Raw genomic sequence first — 20,935 nt, 5'->3', positions numbered from 1 at the left:
ACTCGGCCCCCTTTTAGATGCCCAGAAAGCAGAGAGAGAGAGAGAGAGGGAGAAGTTTTGCCTCAACATTTGAAGTATATACACGCCGCTCTGCTGTCGCTGTTCTGTATATTATTACAATAGCACATGTGTGCATGCATATACGAAGTGTACACAGTGATTGACTCAATGGTTAATCTTGACTCTACAGCTTTTCTGTTCGAAGAAATATATTACGCACTTCAACAGTTAGGTGATGTCAGCTCTCCAAGCGTGCCTACTTCGAGCGGTATGCAGCAATTTATCTACCTAGAAAACAACTTATGCACTAAATAAGCAATTGTGCCCTTAAATTCTTAGTACTGAGAAATCACAATGATGCCACAATATCGTTTACCGCGCCCCCTCTACCTAACTTATTACGAAGTGCTAAAGCATTGCACTATGTATACCGCCCCGCTCAGCCTTATTATATTTGTTAGCTAGAGTACCAAGCAAGTACTGAGAAATCACAATGATGCCACAATATCGTTTACCGCACCCCCTCTCCCTAACTTATTACGAAGTGCTAAAGCATTGCACTATGTATACCGCCCCGCTCAGCCTTATTATATTTGTTAGCTAGAGTACCAAGCAAGTACTGAGAAATCACAATGATGCCACAATATCGTTTACCGCACCCCCTCTCCCTAACTTATTACGAAGTGCTAAAGCATTGCACTATGTATACCGCCCTGCTCAGCCTTATTATATTTGTTAGCGAGAGTACCAAACAAGTACTGAGAAATCACAATGATGCCACAATATCGTTTACCCCACCCCCTCTCCCAAACATATTACGAAGTGCTAAAGCATTGCACTATACCACCCCGCTCAGCCTTATTATATTTGTTAGCGAGAGAATACCAAGCAACGCCCAAGAATGCGAGGACGCGCGAAACCAGCGGAAGCAAGAGTGACAGAGGTTTAATTACTTGCTCTTTAAAGCGCTTCTACACGTCAGAAGAGTGAACAACAACGGCACACGTTGCTGACTACTTTGAGCTTTCTTTGCTTGAGCTCACTGACTTGGGTGAAGAGGAAACTCCTTCAGAAACCTGGAACCCGTAAGAACACAACATGGGAGTGTTATTAACTTGCTGCCAGCTCTGTACACATAAAACGACGCAGCATGAGACGTGTGTGTAACCCCGTTAACCACGTTATATTAGCTTTGAGAGACACGAATCGAGTGCGTTGAATTAAGTTTGCCATAACAGCCGAAGATGTATACCTGAAGCCGGACGAGTTGCTAAGTAATGCGGAGGTCACAAAATCAGCGCGAGTATCTCGACATAAGCCGGGAGAGAGAAGTCGCGGTTCTGCGCCGTTTCGCCTAAGGTTCCCAATACCAGCCAAGGTTGTCGTAACCCGCAATCAGCATTTTTGATTACATCTCTCGCCTAATGGAAAGCAGTGTGTCACATGAATTCATCAGACTGATATCCTACAAAACAGGCATTTTTGGTTGGCGCTAACGCCACCGCGCTGAATTGTTTCATCATCATCATCATCATCATCATCATCATCATCATCATCATCATCATCTTTTATGTCCACTGCAGGGCGAATGCCTCTCCCTGCGATGTCCAATTATCCCTGTCCTGCGCCAACCGATTCCAACTATAGCACCCGCGAATTTCCTCATTTTATCGCCCCACCTAAGTCTTCTGTCGTCCCCGACTGCGCTTCCCCTCTCTTGGCACCCATTCTGTAACCCTAATGGTCCACCGGTTATCGAATCTACGCATTACATGACCTACCCAGCTCCATCATTTTCTCTTAATGTCAATTACAATATCGGCTATCCCTGTTTGCTCTCTGATCCAAACCGCTCTCTTCCTGTCTCTTAACATTACGCCTAACATTCTTCGTTCCATCGCTCTTTGCGCGGCCCTTAACTTGTTTTCGAGCTTCTGTGTCAACCTCCAAGTCCCTGCTCCATATGTCAGCACCAGTAAAATGCACTTTGTACACCTTTCTTTTCAATGATAACGGTAAGCTTCCAGTCAGGAGCTGACAATGCCTGCCGTATGCGCACCAACCCACTTTTATTCTGCGAATTTCCTTCTCATGATTAGGGTTCCCGGTGAGTAACTGACCTAGGTAAGCGTACTCCTTCACAGTCTAGAGGCTGACTGGCGATCCTGAACTCTTGTTCCTTTGCCCGGCTATTCATCATTATCTTTGTCTTCTGCATATTAATTTTCAACCCCACTCTTAAACTCTCTCTGTTAAAGTCCTCAATCATTTGTTGTAACTCGTCTCCAGTGTTGCTGAACAGGACAATGTCATCTGCAAACCGAAGGTTGCCGAGATATTCGCCGTCGATCCTGAATTGTTTACAAGCGACGAAACTGCTTTCTGGAGGGGTGTAAGCAACGCACATGATTTGGACAGCCGTTCACGCTGCTATGCTCACTACACTAAAGAACTGAGAAAACATTTCATCGCCAATCGCCCTGTTACTTCAAATGAAAGCAAACCATGTTACCCTACGAATTTCATTTCCAAAACGGCACTATCGGTGTTATCGCGCCTAGAAGGAGCTCTTTCAAAAAACACCGCTACGGGAACGTGTAAAGTGCTCTCCAGATGAAACAGAAAGAAAGAAGTGACCGTTACTGCCCAAGCAAACGCGTAGGAAGCGCTTCGGCTGAGCCATCGGCGGTGAATGCACAGAAAAGCGATACGACGCCTGCAGCTATCGGGCAGCACGGGCGACCAGATTCGAGCCGGCGATACGAAGCGCGCCCTCGGTAGGATCCACGCGCGAGCTTTCTTCTGCTCAATGGCACCTGAGTGGCAAACCCATCGAAGGCGCCGGCGTCGTCGGCGCACGTGTCACAGAGAACAAGCCGCTGCTGCTTTGAATCATGGCGCGCAGCTTTGGGCTCGCTTCGAGTACGGCACGCATCAAACAGCCTGCCGCCGCCGCCGCCGCCGCCTGGGGTCCCTCCTTTGTCTACGCGCGCTGCAAAGTGCGGCACGTCGAACGACGACGTCCAGAGAGAGAGGGAGAGAGATATGTCGCGGAGACAATGAGAGAGCAATCGGCCGTTCACTCTAGAGGCAAACGGGAGCCGTAGAGTTGATGGGGAGGACAAGGACGGGAGGACTCGGAAAAGCCGTTGGCTGAACCGGCGACGAGCGGCGGCCATCGTCGTGTGGCCTGACCAAACACGACAACAAAACGCCATCGCTGCCCACTCGCTGCAGCAAAGCGCGTTCCGTGGCTCATCTGTTTCCGTCACCGAGGCCCGAAGAAAAAGAGAAAGACACAGCGAGCGGGGGCTTCCGCGCGTGCTGCGAGGGGGGAGGGCCGGAGAAGAACCGGCTTTCTCGTTTTTCGGCCGCTTTTCTCTCCTTTGAACGCCGAAAGAAACCGGCGCTCTAGGCCAGGAGACACTCGGAAAAGCGGGAGCGCGTTGCCGCTCTCGTACTGCTGCCCGATCGACGCCCTCTCTAAAAACGAGCCAAAAAAGTGCTCGAGGTGGGGGTGTCGGTGCCGTCCCTAAATTACAGCCCTTCCTTTCTCTCCGGGCCCGTGGCTGCGCAGTGCGTAGAGGTTAAGCTCTCTCTGGAGTTGCCTTCCACAAGCTTTTCTTTTCTTTCCTCCTTCAGAGATACGGGGCACCAACTACCTCGGTGCGTCTTCAAACTTTTTCGCCTGTTCCTTCAAGAAAACAAGAAAAATCAAAAGAAAGAGCAGCGAAGAAGCTCGAGCCACGGTACTCCCCTCTTTTGACGGAAAAGAAAATGCCGGAGGGGAACGCACAAAGGCGGCAACGTTGTTTGAAGGCTGCCGGTAGTTGTACGATTTACGATCGGTGCCTGCTAGCACCTCATGTTCTTCGCCATTTTGCTACGCCACGCGTTCGCGAGCTGAGCTTTCTCTTTTTTTTTTTTTTCGGGGCTTCGAAATGAGTCTAGAGTTTAGTGATTGGCTATAGTCCCGGCCGCTTGAGGCCTCAGCGTTCCTCCCATTTTTTTTCGCTGGCAGTCGTTTCCGACTTCGCCATCAAACTGGTTCAGACGGTGACCCAGAGAGTACGGTACGCTTCACAGGCACCCTGCACTATTTGTTTGTTTCTTATGCGTTTCCGTGATATGACTGACACCATTACGGCATGCCACGTATACGTCGGAAACCGTCTCCGAATCTGTGAAATGGACCACTCGTCGGATCCCTCGCGGCCACCAGCGAGTCTCCGCAACGACGATTGCAACGACGAGCGAAAGTGGTGCTGCGACGCTCCCGCTGCAAGCGCCTCTGCGTGTCCGACGGTCGTTAACTTCAACCGGGACGGTGTCGCCCGCGGAGACGACTGCTCGCTGCTGGAGAGTTGTTTCGCCTCGCGCCACCACTTGCCGGCAAGCGCGCGTTTCCGATGGTGCGCGCAGCAGTTCGCGTTCGGCGCGAGCGGATTCGGATTTCGCGCTTTCGATCCGCCGACGCGCTCCCCCGCCGCCGTGGCGCGCTTTTTTCCACGCCAGAAAGTGAAAAAGCGCGCCAGAACGGCGTCCAACGAGGGCAGCCCGGAGCGGATCACGTGGCCCCCGCCTCGTGACGCGCGGGGCGTGCCGGGAAGGAGGCGCCTGTCGGCGTGCACCCCTGCGAGCTGGCGCCGCCGCCAGCAGCAGACGAACTCGGCAAGCGGCGGCCGGTCGCGACGAGCAGCAGTAGCGGCGGCGGCCTCGGCGGCCGACAGCGATTCGTGCTCGCCCATGGAGACGGCGGGCTCGCACAGTCAGCCGCACATATCGCGGCTCTACCCGGAGATCCTGGCGCTCATCTTCAGCTACCTGGACGTGCGGGACAAGGGTCGCGTGTCGCAAGTGTGCTCCGCGTGGCGCGAGGCCGCGTACCACAAGTCCGTGTGGCGGGGCGTCGAGGCGAAGCTCCACCTGCGACGCGCCAACCCGTCTTTGTTCCCGAGCCTGGTGCGGCGCGGCATCCGGCGCGTTCAGGTGCTCAGCCTGCGGCGCTCGCTGCGCGACGTGATCCAGGGCGTGCCGAACCTGGAGGCGCTCAACATGATCGGCTGCTTCAACCTGACCGACGCGTGGTTGAGCCACGCCTTCGTCCAAGACGTGCACTCGCTGAGCGAGCTCAACCTGAGCATGTGTAAGCAGATCACCGACAACAGCCTCGGTCGCATCGTGCAGCACCTGAAGGGCCTCGAGCGGCTCGACCTGGGCGGCTGCTCGAACGTCACCAACACCGGCCTGCTTCTCATCGCCTGGGGCCTGCAGAACCTGCGCTCCCTCAACCTGCGAAGCTGTCGCGGCGTCTCGGACCCTGGCATCGGCCACTTGGCGGGCATGACTCCCGACGCCGCCATCGGCACCCTCAGGCTAGAGTCGCTGTGCCTGCAGGACTGTCAGAAGCTCACCGACGAAGCGCTAAGGTTTATCAGCATCGGTCTCGACGGCCTGCGATGTCTGAACCTGAGCTTCTGCGCCAGCGTCACGGACGCCGGCCTGAAGCACGCCGCTCGCATGGCGCGCCTGCGGGAGCTCAACCTGCGGTCGTGCGACAACATCTCCGACCTGGGCTTGGCGTACCTGGCCGAAGGCGGCTCGCGGATCAGCACGCTCGACGTCAGCTTCTGCGACAAGGTGGGCGACCAGGGCCTACTGCACGCCTCGCAAGGCTTGTTCCAGCTGCGCAGCCTCAGCCTGAATGCGTGTCCCGTCAGCGACGACGGCATCGGGCGCGTGGCTCGGTCCCTGGGCGACTTGCAAACGCTACACTTGGGCCAGTGCGGACGCGTCACCGACAAGGGTTTGAGCCTGATCGCGGACCACCTCAAGCAGCTACGGTGCATCGACCTCTACGGCTGCACAAAGATCACCACCGTCGGGCTCGAAAAGCTGATGCAGCTGCCCAACCTCGGCGTTCTGAACCTCGGCCTCTGGCAACACCAGCTACACCAACAACAGAGTCCACCACAACAGCGGCACATCCGGTGACGCGGCCGCACAGTGCCTCCTTGTGTGTGATGCTGTTTTTTGATTGCTCAAAGTGATGACGACTACGACCGTCGCCTTCTTCGCTGTGCGCGGGAGGGGACTCTGTGACGGCGGTTAGGTTTTTTTCTGTCTTGCTCAAAACGTGAACGCTGTGAACACAATGCGCGGGATCAGAAATGGATTAAAAAGGGGCGTGCCATCGCTGCAGCTCCGTCGTCCAGAAGCAGCGATGTTCAGGCCAGACCCACCATCCGTTATTGTAAGTACTACGACGCGTCAAAGAACCCGCCACAAACCGCGAGCTTAGCACGTATATAGCGCCGTGTACAGGACTGGTCCAAAAATTCTTCCTGCTCGTGCCACAAGGAGACGTTCGCTCCGACTTTGAACTTGTAAATGCTGTGTACATAGCTCTTTCTCTTGTACATGTTGCCCTGTAAATAAGTTATCCGAGAGAGACAAGCTGTACATACCAGTCAATGAATCGCAGCGCTAGTAAAGTTTGTTTTCAGAAAGAAAAAAATCCATTGCAGCAACCGTGTCGTTTCTTTCGCCGCAAGGCTCTAGTTAACGAAATCTTGTCACGTGACAATACCTGCTTGGTCCTCGAACGCATGCCCTTCGACACCTGCAGCATAAGCTTACTTATCCCGTTTTGACTCACTCGTGTTGGAAAAGTGCGCGCTGTTCAAAACACCAATGCTACCTGCGTCGCAAATTTTCCTGCCGCGTTGTGATAACAGCATGGAGGAAGGAAAAAGGAGGTAGCATACCGCAACGCGATTAAAGCCAAACCTGGTGGCCCAGCACGTGATCTCGCGTCAAAGTGCGCGGTTGGTTTTCGTGTTCCCGCTCTACAGGCAGAGCCATGGCAGGGCTGCTGAACAAGCGCGTACCAAATAACGCATAGCTACTGGGAACCGAACATCTCATCAAATCACGATTCTGACTCCGTGATCGTGACGCAAGAGGTCACGTGTTGGGCCACCACTGTGGCTTCACGGAGGGTTCGCTTGCCAAGGCTGGCTGCATGGCGTAATGTTACTTGCTATATTTTTTTTCGTTCCTCCATACATAATAAGTAACGCGAGGCTTAGCAAAACACCAACACACTTCTACCGATGGCCGCAGTCTTGTCAAAAAGGTAATACATCTTGCACAAAACTACAGCACTTCTCGTGAACGTGTAATCGCGTGAAAGGTTTGCGAGCCAACTTCGCGCTGTTGAACAGCTCGACCGGATTCCCCCATATCTGCTGTTCTTGCTTCTTAATTGGCAAAGCAACAATTTCTTCATTCCGTACTTGTCTCGCGCTCGCCGTTTCCACAGAATCTCGATATCAAGTCTGTGGCAGGAAGCTGCGAGAAAGTGTGTACAGTGCCGAGAAAACGAAAAGAAAAAGGAGTTTGGCAGCCTGCGGAACGGAAAGAAAAAAAGAAACTACTCGTCCAAGTGTTTCGCTACCAAGAAAGCCGGGTATTTCCGCGCTGCCCCGATGGTCAACACGTACACGAGAGGGCCTTGGAAACAGCTCGCGCCGATGACAATGGTCCCGGCGATCTCTCGCGGCCAGCTCGACTTGAGGCCTTGGCCTGGAACAATTTCGCAAGCCTCTTTTTTTTTTTTTTTTCCTTGCGCTCATTGCAAGGGGCCGCTGCCGTTACCGCTGTTCTCTGAGACGCCAGCTAGAGGCCATCACTGTCTTCTGCACCCGTTGCTGCACGCTCATTAAACCCAACTGCCTCTGCGAAAAAAAGGGCTCTGGCGTTGCCTCTCGTTCGTCGTCGTTCCAATTGGCGCTGTCGACGACGCGCGAGGAGTCTTGCGAGAGAACGACTTCGAGCACAAGTTTCTTAAGTGTTGATTGTTCTTTGGCAGCGACGTCACGCGGGCGAGGAGCTCCGAAAGAGGGAGACAAAATTAGAGCTGAAAGGCTAAGAGGTTAACCAGATCAACCGTCTGGTTAGCTACAGCTGCCCTGGAGGGAAGAGGGTCATGATAGAAAAAAGACGAGGAGCGAAGAGATTAAAATAATATGTCCGCACAAACACGATGAAAGCGCCCGAAAAGAATTAGTCTTTCATAGTCTCGATACTCAGAGAAGAAGAAAAAGAAAACAACACTAGCAATTTGGGCTGACATCGGCGGGGACCAAGGTCTAAGCATTCTACTTTCCGCAACGGGATGGTTGACTACTTAGTAGAGCGTGGCGCTGAACACTGTCTTTTGTGTATTCACTGAGAATCGATGTCTAGGTCTTTGTGCTGTGGCCTGCAGAATCTTCTAACAACGTCGCGCGTTGAGGGTGCAAAAGTGAAATCTCCTTCCGTGGACATCCTCGAGTACGGCCTCTCTGCGTAACCGTGCGTGGTCTAGCTGTCCACCCGCTTCCCATCGCGTCTCGCAATTTCGTAGGCTTGTGTTGAGTGTGTGTTTTCGATGCTTGTTGCTGTGAATTCATGGCATCATGCTTAGGCCTTGGGCAAGACCACGGACCTTTAAGAGTCTGGCTTATAATAATCCACGGTTCGGTGTGACGTGGGGCGTCCGATGACATTAGACGCGCCATATTGCTAAGGCCTGGTGCTAAAGAGCTACTGAATGTGGGTGCCAAGGGAAGTGAATCGTAGTCGAGGACGGCAGAAAATTAGGTGGTGTGAATAAATTGGGAAATTTGCACGCGCAAATGGGAATCGGCAAGTATAAGACAGGGGTAATGAGAAATCTCTGGGAGAAGCCTTCGCCCTGCAGGGGACATAAAAATATGTTGATGATGATGATCGATGCTAAGGTGGTAAGCCATACGCAAAAGGTACTAACATGACATTTGTGCCCGGGACATGCGCTAGATAATTACTACCGTCCAAATTTGATGACATTGTCCAATTTCAAAATCTGCCCCGAGATACCGCATCTAGCACGGCTTACATGAAAGCACCGCGGGAACGGCACGTTCAGTCAGCAGTCGTCCTTTACGTAGATTTGGATTTTTCTATGCGCAGACACTGCGTTAGACTGAAGGCATGTATTTGTTTAAAGGATACTGAAGAAACAGTACTCAATCAGTTCAGATTTGTAACATACTTTTTTAACAGTATATGCGTTCATTTGACTGCAACTTGTTTATAACTAGCGGATAAAATTAATGCCTAGCGTCCCCCCCTCCCCATTTTTCTGTTTAGTACTTGACACATTCTACGTTATTACGTCATTGTGTGGTCATGGTTTTCAATGCATTTCCTCGCTTTTGAGCACTTTCGGCAGAGGAAGACGTTGTCGAAACTTGGGAGGTTCAGTGTTTTATTCATTCGGAAAGCAGTGCATAGTCTTTATTTCCAGGCATATAGTGGAAGCACACCAGACGACACACTATCAAAATGCAGTTTTCGAATGAACTGGAAAGCAGCGAACAGACGCTTACGTTTATTCTCGAAGGATCTTGCGCGGGTTCCAAGGCGCATGCGCAGCGTCATTTTGGGACCGAAGAACAACAAAGTAGCAGTACGAGACTGACCATTGTCATCCTGCGCCGAGCAAGCCAAATGAAATGTAAATTCTGGGGTCTTACGTGCCAAAAACCGTAGTCTGATTGCGAGTCGCACCGAAGCGGGGGAGGATTGGCCATCTGGGGTTCTTTACATGCACCTAAACCTAAGCACACGGCCGTTTCTTTGCTTTTCGCCCCCATCGATATGCAGGCGCACCGCCGCCAGGATCGAACCCTGACTTTGAGCTCGGCAACGCAACGACATTGCCACTAGGCTATACCGCAGGCTGTCCAGCCTGTGCACACGCGAGTCCGCAAACCGGAAGGAAGTCGAATGCAACACTGCGCACGCCACAACATACCTTAAATGCGTACCACTCGCGTTGTCTACAAGATCCCATCTGACGTATGAAAAGAAGTAGCAAGACATATGAAGAGTTTATGTGTACGTCACGCGTGGCGTAGAGTAACGGCAAACTGCGTGAAAACCGGAACTTGGTGAAAAAGGAGGAAGGGTGTCGCTTGCTACAGGCGGACTTAGACCTTGCAAAAGTTGCCGGCAATCGCTCAGCCTGAAACGCCGCCTATCAAATGCGATACTCGGTCCGAAACACTCAGCAGTGTACAACTAACAGTACCGGGTTCCAAACACAAGTCGGCTCGGAACAAGTTGGTCTCACCACGCAGAGATGAAAATTTGCCACTGCTTTGTAAAGAGCACTGTTCCTCTCCCCACGTGTTCATTAATGTTGGCGTTATAGGACTATAGACAAACCTCCGCACAAGGGTGAGATTGTAGAAGCGTATAAGAAATCGCAGCCACGAATGATCCGTGAGCGCGCTGTCGTTGTTTTTGACTGGGTAATATTGTAATTATTTTTGACAGATCGGTCGGTCTGATGCTATTCTGTGTGTTCTACTGTTCCAAACGGTGTTGTCCGTGTGCTATTTTCCTTGCGTATTTCCCTTCGAGAATATGGTTAGTTGCAAGTACAGCGCTCGGTCCCGTTAACTTCTTGTTCCCTTGTCTAAGTGTATCTTCGCTCTTCAACCGCGATGAAATTGTACCAGTTCACCCAGCAAGAAACCACGCTCAAAATTCGTGACGTCACAACGCGCTAGTGCGGCATCTTCACGGTGGTGTCGCAACGTGCCTTTCGTGTTTGCGTCTTTCATAGCTTACTACTCCTGCTGTCAGGGCAGGGGCGGCTGCAGTTTTGCTATTTCGGAGGCATAATGCTCTTATGAAATCTAACTAGCATTCCTTTTATTCGTATCTTTAAGGGAACACTAAAATATCGGCATTAAATCAGTTTAGATTAGTCAAGTATTCTTCGAACGCTGGACAGGCTAAGGTTCCCCTTTCTGGATTCGCGGCTCAAACAGCGCACCGCCTGTACGTCGACGTGACGTCATGGATTTCAATGTATTTTCAATGTTTGCGCAGTTTTTACGGAGCAGAACGCTTTCAAAACTTGCTATATATAGGTGAGAAGTGATCTTTGTTTATAGGTAAACTCTCAACATTTCCCGAGCACGGGGCCGCATTTCGATGGGGTGCGACATGCGAAAACACCGTGTACTTAGATTTAGGTGCACGTTAAGGAACCCCAGGTGGTCCAAATTTCCTGAGTCCCCCACTATGGCGTGCCTCATAATCAAATCATGCTTTTGGCACGTGAAACCTCATAATTTAACTTAGCTGTTCCCAAGCAAACACTGTAAACATCTATGACGTCACAGACAAGTAGTCCGAGCACTTATACCTTTTAATTTTCGGTTCATTTCTGGCTTACTGGGTGTACACTCGTAAACCAGAAATCTGCACACTCGATTGCCACTCGAAAGAAAACCATTTTTTTTCGTTGGCTCAGAAGGACCTCCCTCCGTTGAGTCATTTCAGACGGCGAATTTTATACCACACCGAGGCACCTAGCAAAGAATAAATACTTTTTTTTTCTCGACGCGCCTATAACTCATCCATGTTGTACTTACCCAGCGACTACAGGCAAACAACCGAGCCCTTATTCGCGGCTTCGTTCTAAACATAGTTTCTCAGAGTCATCGATTAACGTCATACGCCGCGTCCCAGCGTGTGGTTCGAGGCGGACGGCTTGCATGCCCGAGGAACGAACGGCTGGCTTTATAAAACGCTTGCATAGCAAGTACTACCGACCCGACATCCTTCCAGGCTTTCTTCGCACTGAGCCCGCGCCAAGCTGGCAAAGAAATTTAAAGAGTAAACGAGTTGGCAGCCGAGGCGGGCAGCGTTATAGCAGTCGCCTTATCCCAGGACTGACCGAAAGCAAGACTTCCTCGTCGTCGTCGTGCTGCCTCCTCCCGTACGGTTTTGTCGAGGCCGTGGCGAAATGCCGTAATGCGACGGCGCCCCACTTACCCGCCCAGGCCCTCGCTCATCCCGAAGAGACGGACGTCCCCGCTTCTTTTTATCGCTAGCGTTATCGCGGTTGCTGCGCCCGGCACCCAGTAAAACCGCGGACTTCGTGTGCCTCGTTATCGTGAGGCGGCTCGAGTTCTTTATTTTTATCGAGGGTGGCGAGCCACTTGGGGGCGTCCCGGGTACGCTGCCGTTGTCGCAATCTTGTGAAAAAAAAGAAAAAAAAAAGAAACGGTTCGGCGAACTTCTGTCGCTGTCCAACGGTCCAAGCTTGTAAGGGGAATTCGGAGCAGCTTCTTGGTAGTGATAAGCGCGGCCACCTCGTGCTGCTCATAAGTTTGTTTAAACGAAGGAGCATAGATAAACGGCGCTTCATCCGTGCCTCCCTTAGCGCCGCTGTTTCTTGAAATGCAGCGAGTGTCATATCTGCGCAGCCTGGGAGCTCGAGCTCGGAGTGTGTACTCTTGGGTCGCCGATAGCCGTATGCAAGGAAAGTTCGGCAAATGCTAAAGAGCTTCGCCTTAAAGCCTTAAAGCAGTATGTTGCCGTAGGACATCCAGCGCTGTGCGGTTGATTTTGATGCTCTCTTCGTAATATGACCGGAAAACGTATTTGCGTTTTGTTTGTATTTAGCGCACAAGAGCTTATTTGCGTAAAGTCAGTATCAAACATGAAAACCGTCTCGAGCTTTTGAGGTTTAAGGAGGAATGCACATCGTGGGAGCTTGTGTCCTTCCTGAGTCGCTGGATGCACGCTTGTAGACCTCTAAGGTGACTGAAACAGTCCAAGAGGTCAAAGATAGTTCGCCTCTATTAGGTGAACATGCGATCGTACACATCTATTGTGACTACGCAAGCATGCAGATCTTTAGTGAAAATACTGCGAACTACAGCATGGATAGCAAAATTGAATATGTTCGCTTCATATCCACGCAGAGCACGATATAAGTTCAGGAAACCGAACAGTGCGGTGCGACCTTAGCACAAATAAAGCGACGGATATGTACAGGTATGGCCTGTGAGCATGTTGCGAGTACGGCCACTACTTTATTCGGTACTTCTGACCCGCAAACTTTCGACAGTTCGTGCACAGCACTCTTCGTGCGTGGAAAGAAATTTATGATCCCACGATGATAAATTAGCATAGAGCACAGCTGTAATACCGGCTTGTATAATGCGCAAGGCAAGGAGGAGGAGACAAAGGAGAGGAAAGACAGGGAGGTTAGCCAGTGTAAGTACCGGCTGGCTACCCTGTGCTGGGGAAAGGGTTAAAGGGAATAAAAGGAGAAAGAAGAATAAAAAAATGGAAACCAGAAAATTCACACAGTAACGCGAAACTACGCGCTACAACATTCAAAGGCGGTCGCACAATTCACAGGTCCTCAAAAACTTAAGCAATGCCCTTAAGGCCTTGAGTGCCGAAGCCCGTCTGGACCAATGTCTTAGAGCTTTTTCCTCTGTAAAGGGGCAAGGCAATCTGTTCCGTTAGGTATACGTGACGTTCCCGTCTGTCGTATAGCGGCAGTTGCGAGTAGTTTTTCCCGTATGAAAACTTTTAATAGGCGGTGTTCTTGATCGCTGCGTACAACCCTACTCGCCGGAAGGCACTCCGCCGGTTCGTGTAGCCGGAACTGTAAGTTAAAGATGGGTTTGCACGTGACGGTATAATGACCAAACATAATCGTCCGATATTTATGGCGTGTCGTAACATATATAATTGTATCCGGTTTGAATGTTTCTCAACTAGTGATGCTTCTCTTTCGTCATAAAGAACCACTGTCTTCATGTTTCCTTACAAAGATACAGCCGAGGCATTAAAGATACTCTAAGGCCTTCTAAATATATTGGTGAGTAAACCGACAATCTTAGAGAACGCCAGTATATCGAGTTTTCTCTTTTCAAAGTAAGTGACACATGTTTTGCGGTGTAACGTATGTTTACGTTCACAACGCAGTGCCTGATGAATACATCCAAAGGTACTCCACATGCTTTATTAAACAAATGTACTGAGAAGGTTGTATACGAAGAGACATATCATCGTAGCATTTTTGCTTATCGAAATCAACAGTTCTAAAGAAAAATCCTCCGTGGCACGAAATCGCTGATGCCACAGCGTAGAAATATGTCCAGATACCCAATTCCGCTGAAAAAAAATCGCAATTCGCCAATGTATAGCAACACCGCACCGAAGTCCACTAACCATTGTTTTCGTGGTGGTGTTCGGAATCGAGAGAGTAGTTATGTACGTGTATAGTTCAGTATTGTATAGAACGTGTAATCAGTATAGCTATGCGTGCTGAAGACTCGGAAGCTGTGTAAGCGCCTGCGAAGGGTCTGCAATTGATCTATCCACTAACTTAAGCAGCTAGTCTAAGTTACGCCATACATGTCAACAACACGATTTAGGCCGTGTTTCAAGCCCCGGGTTGCGTATTAACACATGCACAGTGTAGGTTTAAATGCGCGAGCTTTTTTTCTTTTTTTTCGTGAGCTTTCACGAGATTTCCCTAGTCGCTGATTAACTTTTGTAAAAGCTATTGCAATGAGACGTGTGGACCTTTACGCTCTCATAGCGCTAGTATTATGCCTTAATTTACTGTCTATCTCTGTAGTTTCGCGCTCTAAACTTACGAAACTGCAACGGAAAGTCGCGGACAAAGGCAGAAATACCTCTGTCATCAGAGAAGGGTCGGACTAGTGGACACTTGGAACAATTGACAACACATTTGCGGTGTGCTTCACTGTTCCTTGGCCCATATTTTTTACCTGGCTGAGCGAAGCGCGTTGGCTAGCGCATATCGTGCTCAGGTCGTATATCGCTGACGTTGGCATGCGTCACGTGTCATCATTTACCTATTGGTTGTGCCTTTTTACCAGTCCCTTTACCTGGGCCAAATTCTCTTGAGCGACATTTATATAATTCTTGAAAATTTATATTACCTCTGCAAAATTTATGGAACTGGAGCACCCTATAGGTGTAGGCAACATATGAGCCCCTGCGTTCCAGCTCACGGAACATGCACACAGGTCACAGCGGCGCCGCGGTGTTAGGTGATTTGAACACTTACAGGCAGTGCGCCAGTGTAAAATGCTGGAAGCTATACATTTGACGGCGCTCTCGCTCGAATATCTTGAATAGCCCTTTTTTTGCACGTCCACCTTAATTTTCGAGAGGGTTCTCGTACTCCCCCCTGCATGGAGCAGGCCTTGCACTGTGCACGACCAACCGAATCAAAACTTGTGTTCTACATCGGGGAGTAGGAAGAACAACTCTCTCTTACTCTCTCTCGCAGATGGACTTATCTGGAGGACAAGCGTTTACTTTTTTTCCAGAAGGTAAAATGGTGGCGCAATACAAGTTGTCTAAAACACCCTTTACTTCTAGTTTGTATGCGGCAACACACTTCTGTGCGTCAAGGCATCCACGGTGATCCGCGTATGTTTCTTAGGTGCATGAGCATAAACACGGTCGGTCGGTCCTGTGTCGTTTCACTATCGGAGATAAGCTAGGGGATCTATATCAGTTGGTGAAAAGCTAAGTTGGGCACTTACGTGGGACTCGAGGAAAATGTGTCTACATGCGCCAGCCAGGTATATGCGTGCGCTCATGCCCGTAACGTCTATGGGCGGAGGCGAACGTCTTTCAATATCGGCGTCCCTCGGGAACGGATGTTTCGAAGCGCGCAAGTAGAGATGGCAGGTGACGTGTAGCTCTGCAACCGCAGCTTCAGCTAAATTATTATAGGTTATACCTAGCATCATCGCTTCTCTCGCGGACACCGAGTGTTCCGACTTTTTCGCATACGAGCAGGAAGGTCGAGGATGTCACCCGAGAGTGTTGTTGTCGTCCTCGTAATCGGGTAACGTTTATCATCTCCCGAGACGGGACAATTACGGTGTACGATTGTTACGATTAGTATTATTATCATCATTCCGCGCATCTCATCTGTCGACCGTCGGCGGCCAGTGTCGGGTCGTTGTCCTCCGCGCAAGGCGCGTGGAACGGGTCCGCAGTCTTGCAACCGCAGCGACCCGAATCACCTGCGCTCCAGGCAGGTGGTACCGCGAAGAGCAACCCCTTTTTCACCTGCGGCATGTTTTACGGCGTATACGCGAATACGGACCAGGCTTAGTGCTGCAAGGCGGACGCACGTAGGCGCACTTCTCTCTCCGGAGCTCTCGGGCATCCTGCTGCAAGAGCATAAAAGAAAAAAGAAAACGAGAAAGCGTTATCTGAGAGCAGCTGCTGAGTTTTAAGACCTTTCCTCATGTCCCTCCCTCTCTCCCTCTCTCTCTCTCTCTCTCTCTCTCTCTCTCTCTCTCTCTCTCTCAGGCGCGACGCTTAAGAGTGCAGTGAATGTACAGCGGTATATCCGAGGCGATCGGACCAACCCTAGTGGTGGTGGCTAAGAAGGATGTGGCATCTTCTGTTGCCGGATGCGAGGTCCCGTGCTCGATCCCCTACAGCTTTCCCGGCCGTGCTTCAGTTGGGGGCTGGAATGCAATGACGCTTCTGTGAACCGTAGATTTCTGCATGTGTTATTAACGCCAGGTGGTCAAAATTAATCCGGCGTCATTCACCGCGGTCTGTATCTCGCGTCCCTCGTGTTTCCTTGGGACGTTAGACACAATCAATCAATCAGTCAATCAATCAATTTAGGAAACACAGACAAAAGTGAATTCCTTTCTCAGCAGCTCACGGTGATTCCCACGCAGCCCATGTGCAAGTTGTTTTTATTTATGAATTGCCTGCCGGGATTTTTCGCTCACGGCCAACGCCGCGGACGCTGACACCGACGACACCGGCTTTTCTGCGACACGAGCTCCTTAACGCTGTCGCGTTAAAAGTGAATTCCTTTCTCAGCAGCTCACGGTGTTTTGTCCAGATGTCTATCTCTCTGAACAAACGCCTGACGCAGGGTGAATCCCCCGCCTATAAAATTGGATATAACGCTAGCAGCGCGAAAAAAAAAAAAGGAAAGAACGAGAAAAGAGAAACGTTGGAATACACGTGAAAATAGGAATTCAGAAAGAAAATTTGGGTACAATTATTACAAGTAATCTTCAGACACACGCATGACGTTAAAGCTTAGTGGAGCTCAATTCAGTTTTGTTAACGAAATCTTGACAGAAATTTATGCATGTTCGATATATAGCAGGAGGTGCCAAGTTACGAAGCCGCGTGAAGAATTTCCTATGTTGATGAGTACGTTGTGATAGCTATCTGCACACGTCCCGACTTACTGGTCACATATAGAAAGAATCTGCAAATTTATAGAATTCCCTTATATGCAGAATTCTTTAAGAGACATGCCTGGAAATACTTGCCCAGCAGGCCGTTAACTTATGCCGAAATTAGCTCGTAAAAACTTGATAATCAACTCATCAAATCTTCTCTGCCTTGCAGCGCTTCCAGCATGTGGAGCCGTAATCTTAGCACGCACATTAGACCTTTGCCGATATACAAACAGCAGAAGGCATTTGAAAGGAGCCGATTCGAAGCATCGTCTGCCGCGCTTCAACTACTGCTCATCAGCTCACCTGTCATTTCTACAAGACTGGCGTCTTCTAAAGTCGACATTAAGTTTCGTACCTCCTTGTCAGGCTGTCATGCTTCGGCGTGTTCTCCCGACGGGTTCACTGAAATACTCATTCGGAACTTTTCCATTAGCATACTCTACTCCTTTTGTTTCAGCCCAAGTAAACGAGCAGACGCATCCAGATCTCGCTGCCTCTACATTTGTTCGTCGTTTTTATTTTTATTTTATTTTTGCGTACATTTTGTTTAAAGACGGCATAATTCATTTCCGAGTTGCGCGATAGCGACGCAATATGAAAGCCCTCTCGAACAGCGCGACGGGAAAGTGGCTTGTCAGGTCGTGTTCAGCAATTTCGCCGCACGCTGGATACAAGCAATGAGTTTGAAACTTCTCGCGCTCGCTAAAGGGAAGGCTCTCGTTGGCTCCAGAACACTTGCCCGCGTCGTAAACGTCATTTTTTCTTTTTCTCTCCCGACACCGGCTGCTCCTGGCTCTAGCGCGCCTTAATGAAGGCAGAACAACTTGCCTGTTTACTTGTTAGCTATATAATGTCGCTGCCGACGACAGCGCCATAACCGCGTAGTGGCTCGGGCGTGTGTTATACAACGCACGCGATATCAAACTAAACGTACTGTCGTGCCGTAGTTTTGGTGAAAAAAAAACTACAAGCACGGCTTCAGAAGTGAGTTCGTACCAACCTAAACTCCGTGTACTGGACGAACAAGTGCTCAGAAAGGCAGACGATACTCGAATCACAGCAATGGCGCCCAGCATGGTCGTCGATCTGAACGGGCGGGCAATTTATACGTATATCACCCCACATCCTAGAATCTAGAGTAATCACTGGATCTCGCGTATACCGACAATGTGCAACAATATTCGGGTCGCGCCCACGATCTGGTTAGACAAGTATTTCGCTATACAATTAGGTGACAATTAACGTTCAAGGAAATTTCGGATACAGAATCGGCGCGTCTAACGTCGAGCGGGAAATTGAATAAATTTATGATGCGATGAAAAAAAATGTCCTTCGGCAAAAGAAGAATATATGAAACAATACACACGTGGCAATATATTCAGTGACATTTCTAAACGTTGGATACAAGTATCCGGATTGCAAAGCGAACAACAACGAAGCTATGGGATTGTGGTATATGAGTGGAAATACAAGCCCACCTCACGAATTAGAAAAGAAGAGACATAAACGAGAAAGCTATTCAGGCACTATTTTGAAATAACCCGTCTCTGTGCCGTCATTGGCAACCGACGGTGCTGGCGCCCACACGGACGCGTCGCGTGGGCCCGGGAGGCAGAATCCTGGAATAGTACTGCGTACTGCCGCAGCGCGTTGACGTATGAAACGTCCTTTCCACGTGCTCAAATAATGCCCGAAAACATCTTGTGTAAGCAGATGCTGCTCGGAAAAAAAGCTGTTGTGTAAACTTCACTCGGTATTCGCGAAAGTACTGCATGTGGCAGTTGGCATTATAGTGCGTTCTCGGATGTTCGAAAAGTGGCCGCGCTTTAGGCCAAACGTAAGCTGCGGCTCGATGTTTACGCTTCTACTTACGTATACGGCTGTAATTGTCGCGGGAAAGAGGGAAGAGAAAGAGGCGAAGCTCCTGTCTTATTGCGCATAAAAGCGTTCCTCTATAGCGCGAGCCTGCAACTAGACCACTGATTGGTTCTTCGTCCTTATGTTCTTCGCATTGTTCTTAACCCGTACCGGGTACGTTCGCGAGAACTGCTTTATTGCTGCAGTGACGTTCGCTTCGCCCTATGGCGCTTCTCGGTTGTCATTGAGTAATTAATAGCTTGTGGGTACGCCGGCTGGAATATAGTTGTCAACGTCATCAACCAATCAGTTAATAATGGTCACGTTGTTTGTAATCTGCAACAAAAGTTGTTATCCAGAAAACCATTTGGTTGGTTTTCCACCCATTTTTGCCACCCATTTTTGCCAATTTCGTCTCCCACGTACCTCATTAACACGAACGCATTATATGCCCCATGAAGCGGAAAATCCAGCGTCCGTTGTTATCAGCCGATGGTACCGAAACTCAAGTGACCAAGTGATGACGTCACGATTTCGGCGCTGGACATGATGCGGCTCGCACTGCGCAGTCCCACGGTGAACAGCCACTGCGTCTGACCTGGCCCACTCTCAAAATTGGTTTAAAGTGGATTAAGCTGTATTGAGGTTGGTACAAATTAGAGCAAGGTAGAGCTTTAAGGTGGAGCTTTAATTTAAGGTGATAACTTCGGCAAGTCTTAATGCTTTTGCATTCAAATCACGTAAGGATACTTGCGTGATTGTCACTTTTTTCGCTGCTGGAACAGCGTGCACTTCTCGGAGTTGCCCCTTATGCCGTGTTCTCTAAGTCGTACGAGCACCATGCTCGAACCTGTCGTAGCATTATTGTCTTGTTTCGTCCGTGATGACAACGTGATCTAAGTAGCTGGCGACGTCCGGCAGCTCATGTAGGACTTGGTCTCTGACTACCTGGAACAATGTCTACGCGTATGCCATATGCCACGTGGCAAGCGCTCGAACCTAAACAATCGCAGGTGGGTAATGATAGCGAGCTTCTCTTGCGTTTGCTGGTCCAACTCGAGCTGCAAGTGCGCCTTGGACAGGTCCGAAACGGAAAAGGCAGGTGCGCCTTATAACGTTGCTAAAATGCCCTCTGTCGTACTGGTCAACTTGAACTAGAGGGTTTACCGGGGTGCGGTGGTCACCAAATAGTTGAAACTCCTTGCCGTGTCTCTTTGGCACGACCACCAGTGGTGTCGCCCAAGTTATGTGCGGTACCCGGTAAATGGCTCCAGCTTTTTATAAGTTCCCCAGATCCTGGTAGACTTCTTCGCGCAACGCATATAGCACTGATCGAGCCTCACAGAAGACTAGGACAAGCGCCCTCTTTGTAACAACAAAGCTTTCCCCGAAACCTTTTATCGCTCCGTAACCTGGCTCGAACACTTCGCGATATTTGTCAGTCAAAGGCTTTTTCGGTGCCGTAACCTTCGTCACTTCGTGCCATCTGTACGTGCAGCTGGAAGCGTTCGATGAAGGCGTTGAAACCACCGCTGTCAGGATCAGACTCTGGTAACTTGCCTACAGTGGGTGACATCTGAAGGTCTTGACGTTGGATCCCATCCTCGAAGCCAGAGTGTTGCACCGTTACATCTCGGAAGAAACGGAGACGCGGATTTCGTTGAACAGTTTATTCGCTCTATACTAACGATGCCACATATATAGAGTGTCTCCCGAGCAGGCGGGAGCAGAGCCTAGCGACAAGAAACCGCAGTGTCTGGCGCGCTGCGCCCGGCGCGTTCCCACGGACGCGCCGCTCGAAAGGCTACACAGTAGCAGCCACGCCACAAAAATGGGCAAGGATAGAGCACATGTAAAATTAAAGTACGTACATATACAACAGGTACCACGTAGAGGTTTTTCGCAGCAGCAAGCACGTTAAAGGTAACGCACTGCGGCCACAGAATTTTTCTTCCTGCACG

General features: G+C 50.0%; 1 protein-coding gene across 1 annotated transcript; it reads left to right on the top strand.

Annotated features, from left to right (window-relative positions):
* Positions 1–3,733: 3,733 nt before the first annotated feature.
* LOC126522792 (F-box/LRR-repeat protein 14-like) lies at positions 3,734–6,517 on the top strand. The gene has a single exon (XM_050171604.3). The coding sequence runs from the start codon at positions 4,114–4,116 to the stop codon at positions 5,992–5,994; it is 1,881 nt and encodes a 626-aa protein (XP_050027561.2). The 5' UTR covers positions 3,734–4,113; the 3' UTR covers positions 5,995–6,517.
* Positions 6,518–20,935: the final 14,418 nt, after the last annotated feature.

Source organism: Dermacentor andersoni, chromosome 6, assembly GCF_023375885.2.
Source record: "Dermacentor andersoni chromosome 6, qqDerAnde1_hic_scaffold, whole genome shotgun sequence".
NCBI classification, from domain to species: Eukaryota; Metazoa; Arthropoda; class Arachnida; order Ixodida; family Ixodidae; genus Dermacentor; species Dermacentor andersoni.
The sequence above is the reverse complement of the archived record's forward strand: the minus strand, read 5'-3'. Positions and strand labels throughout refer to the sequence as shown.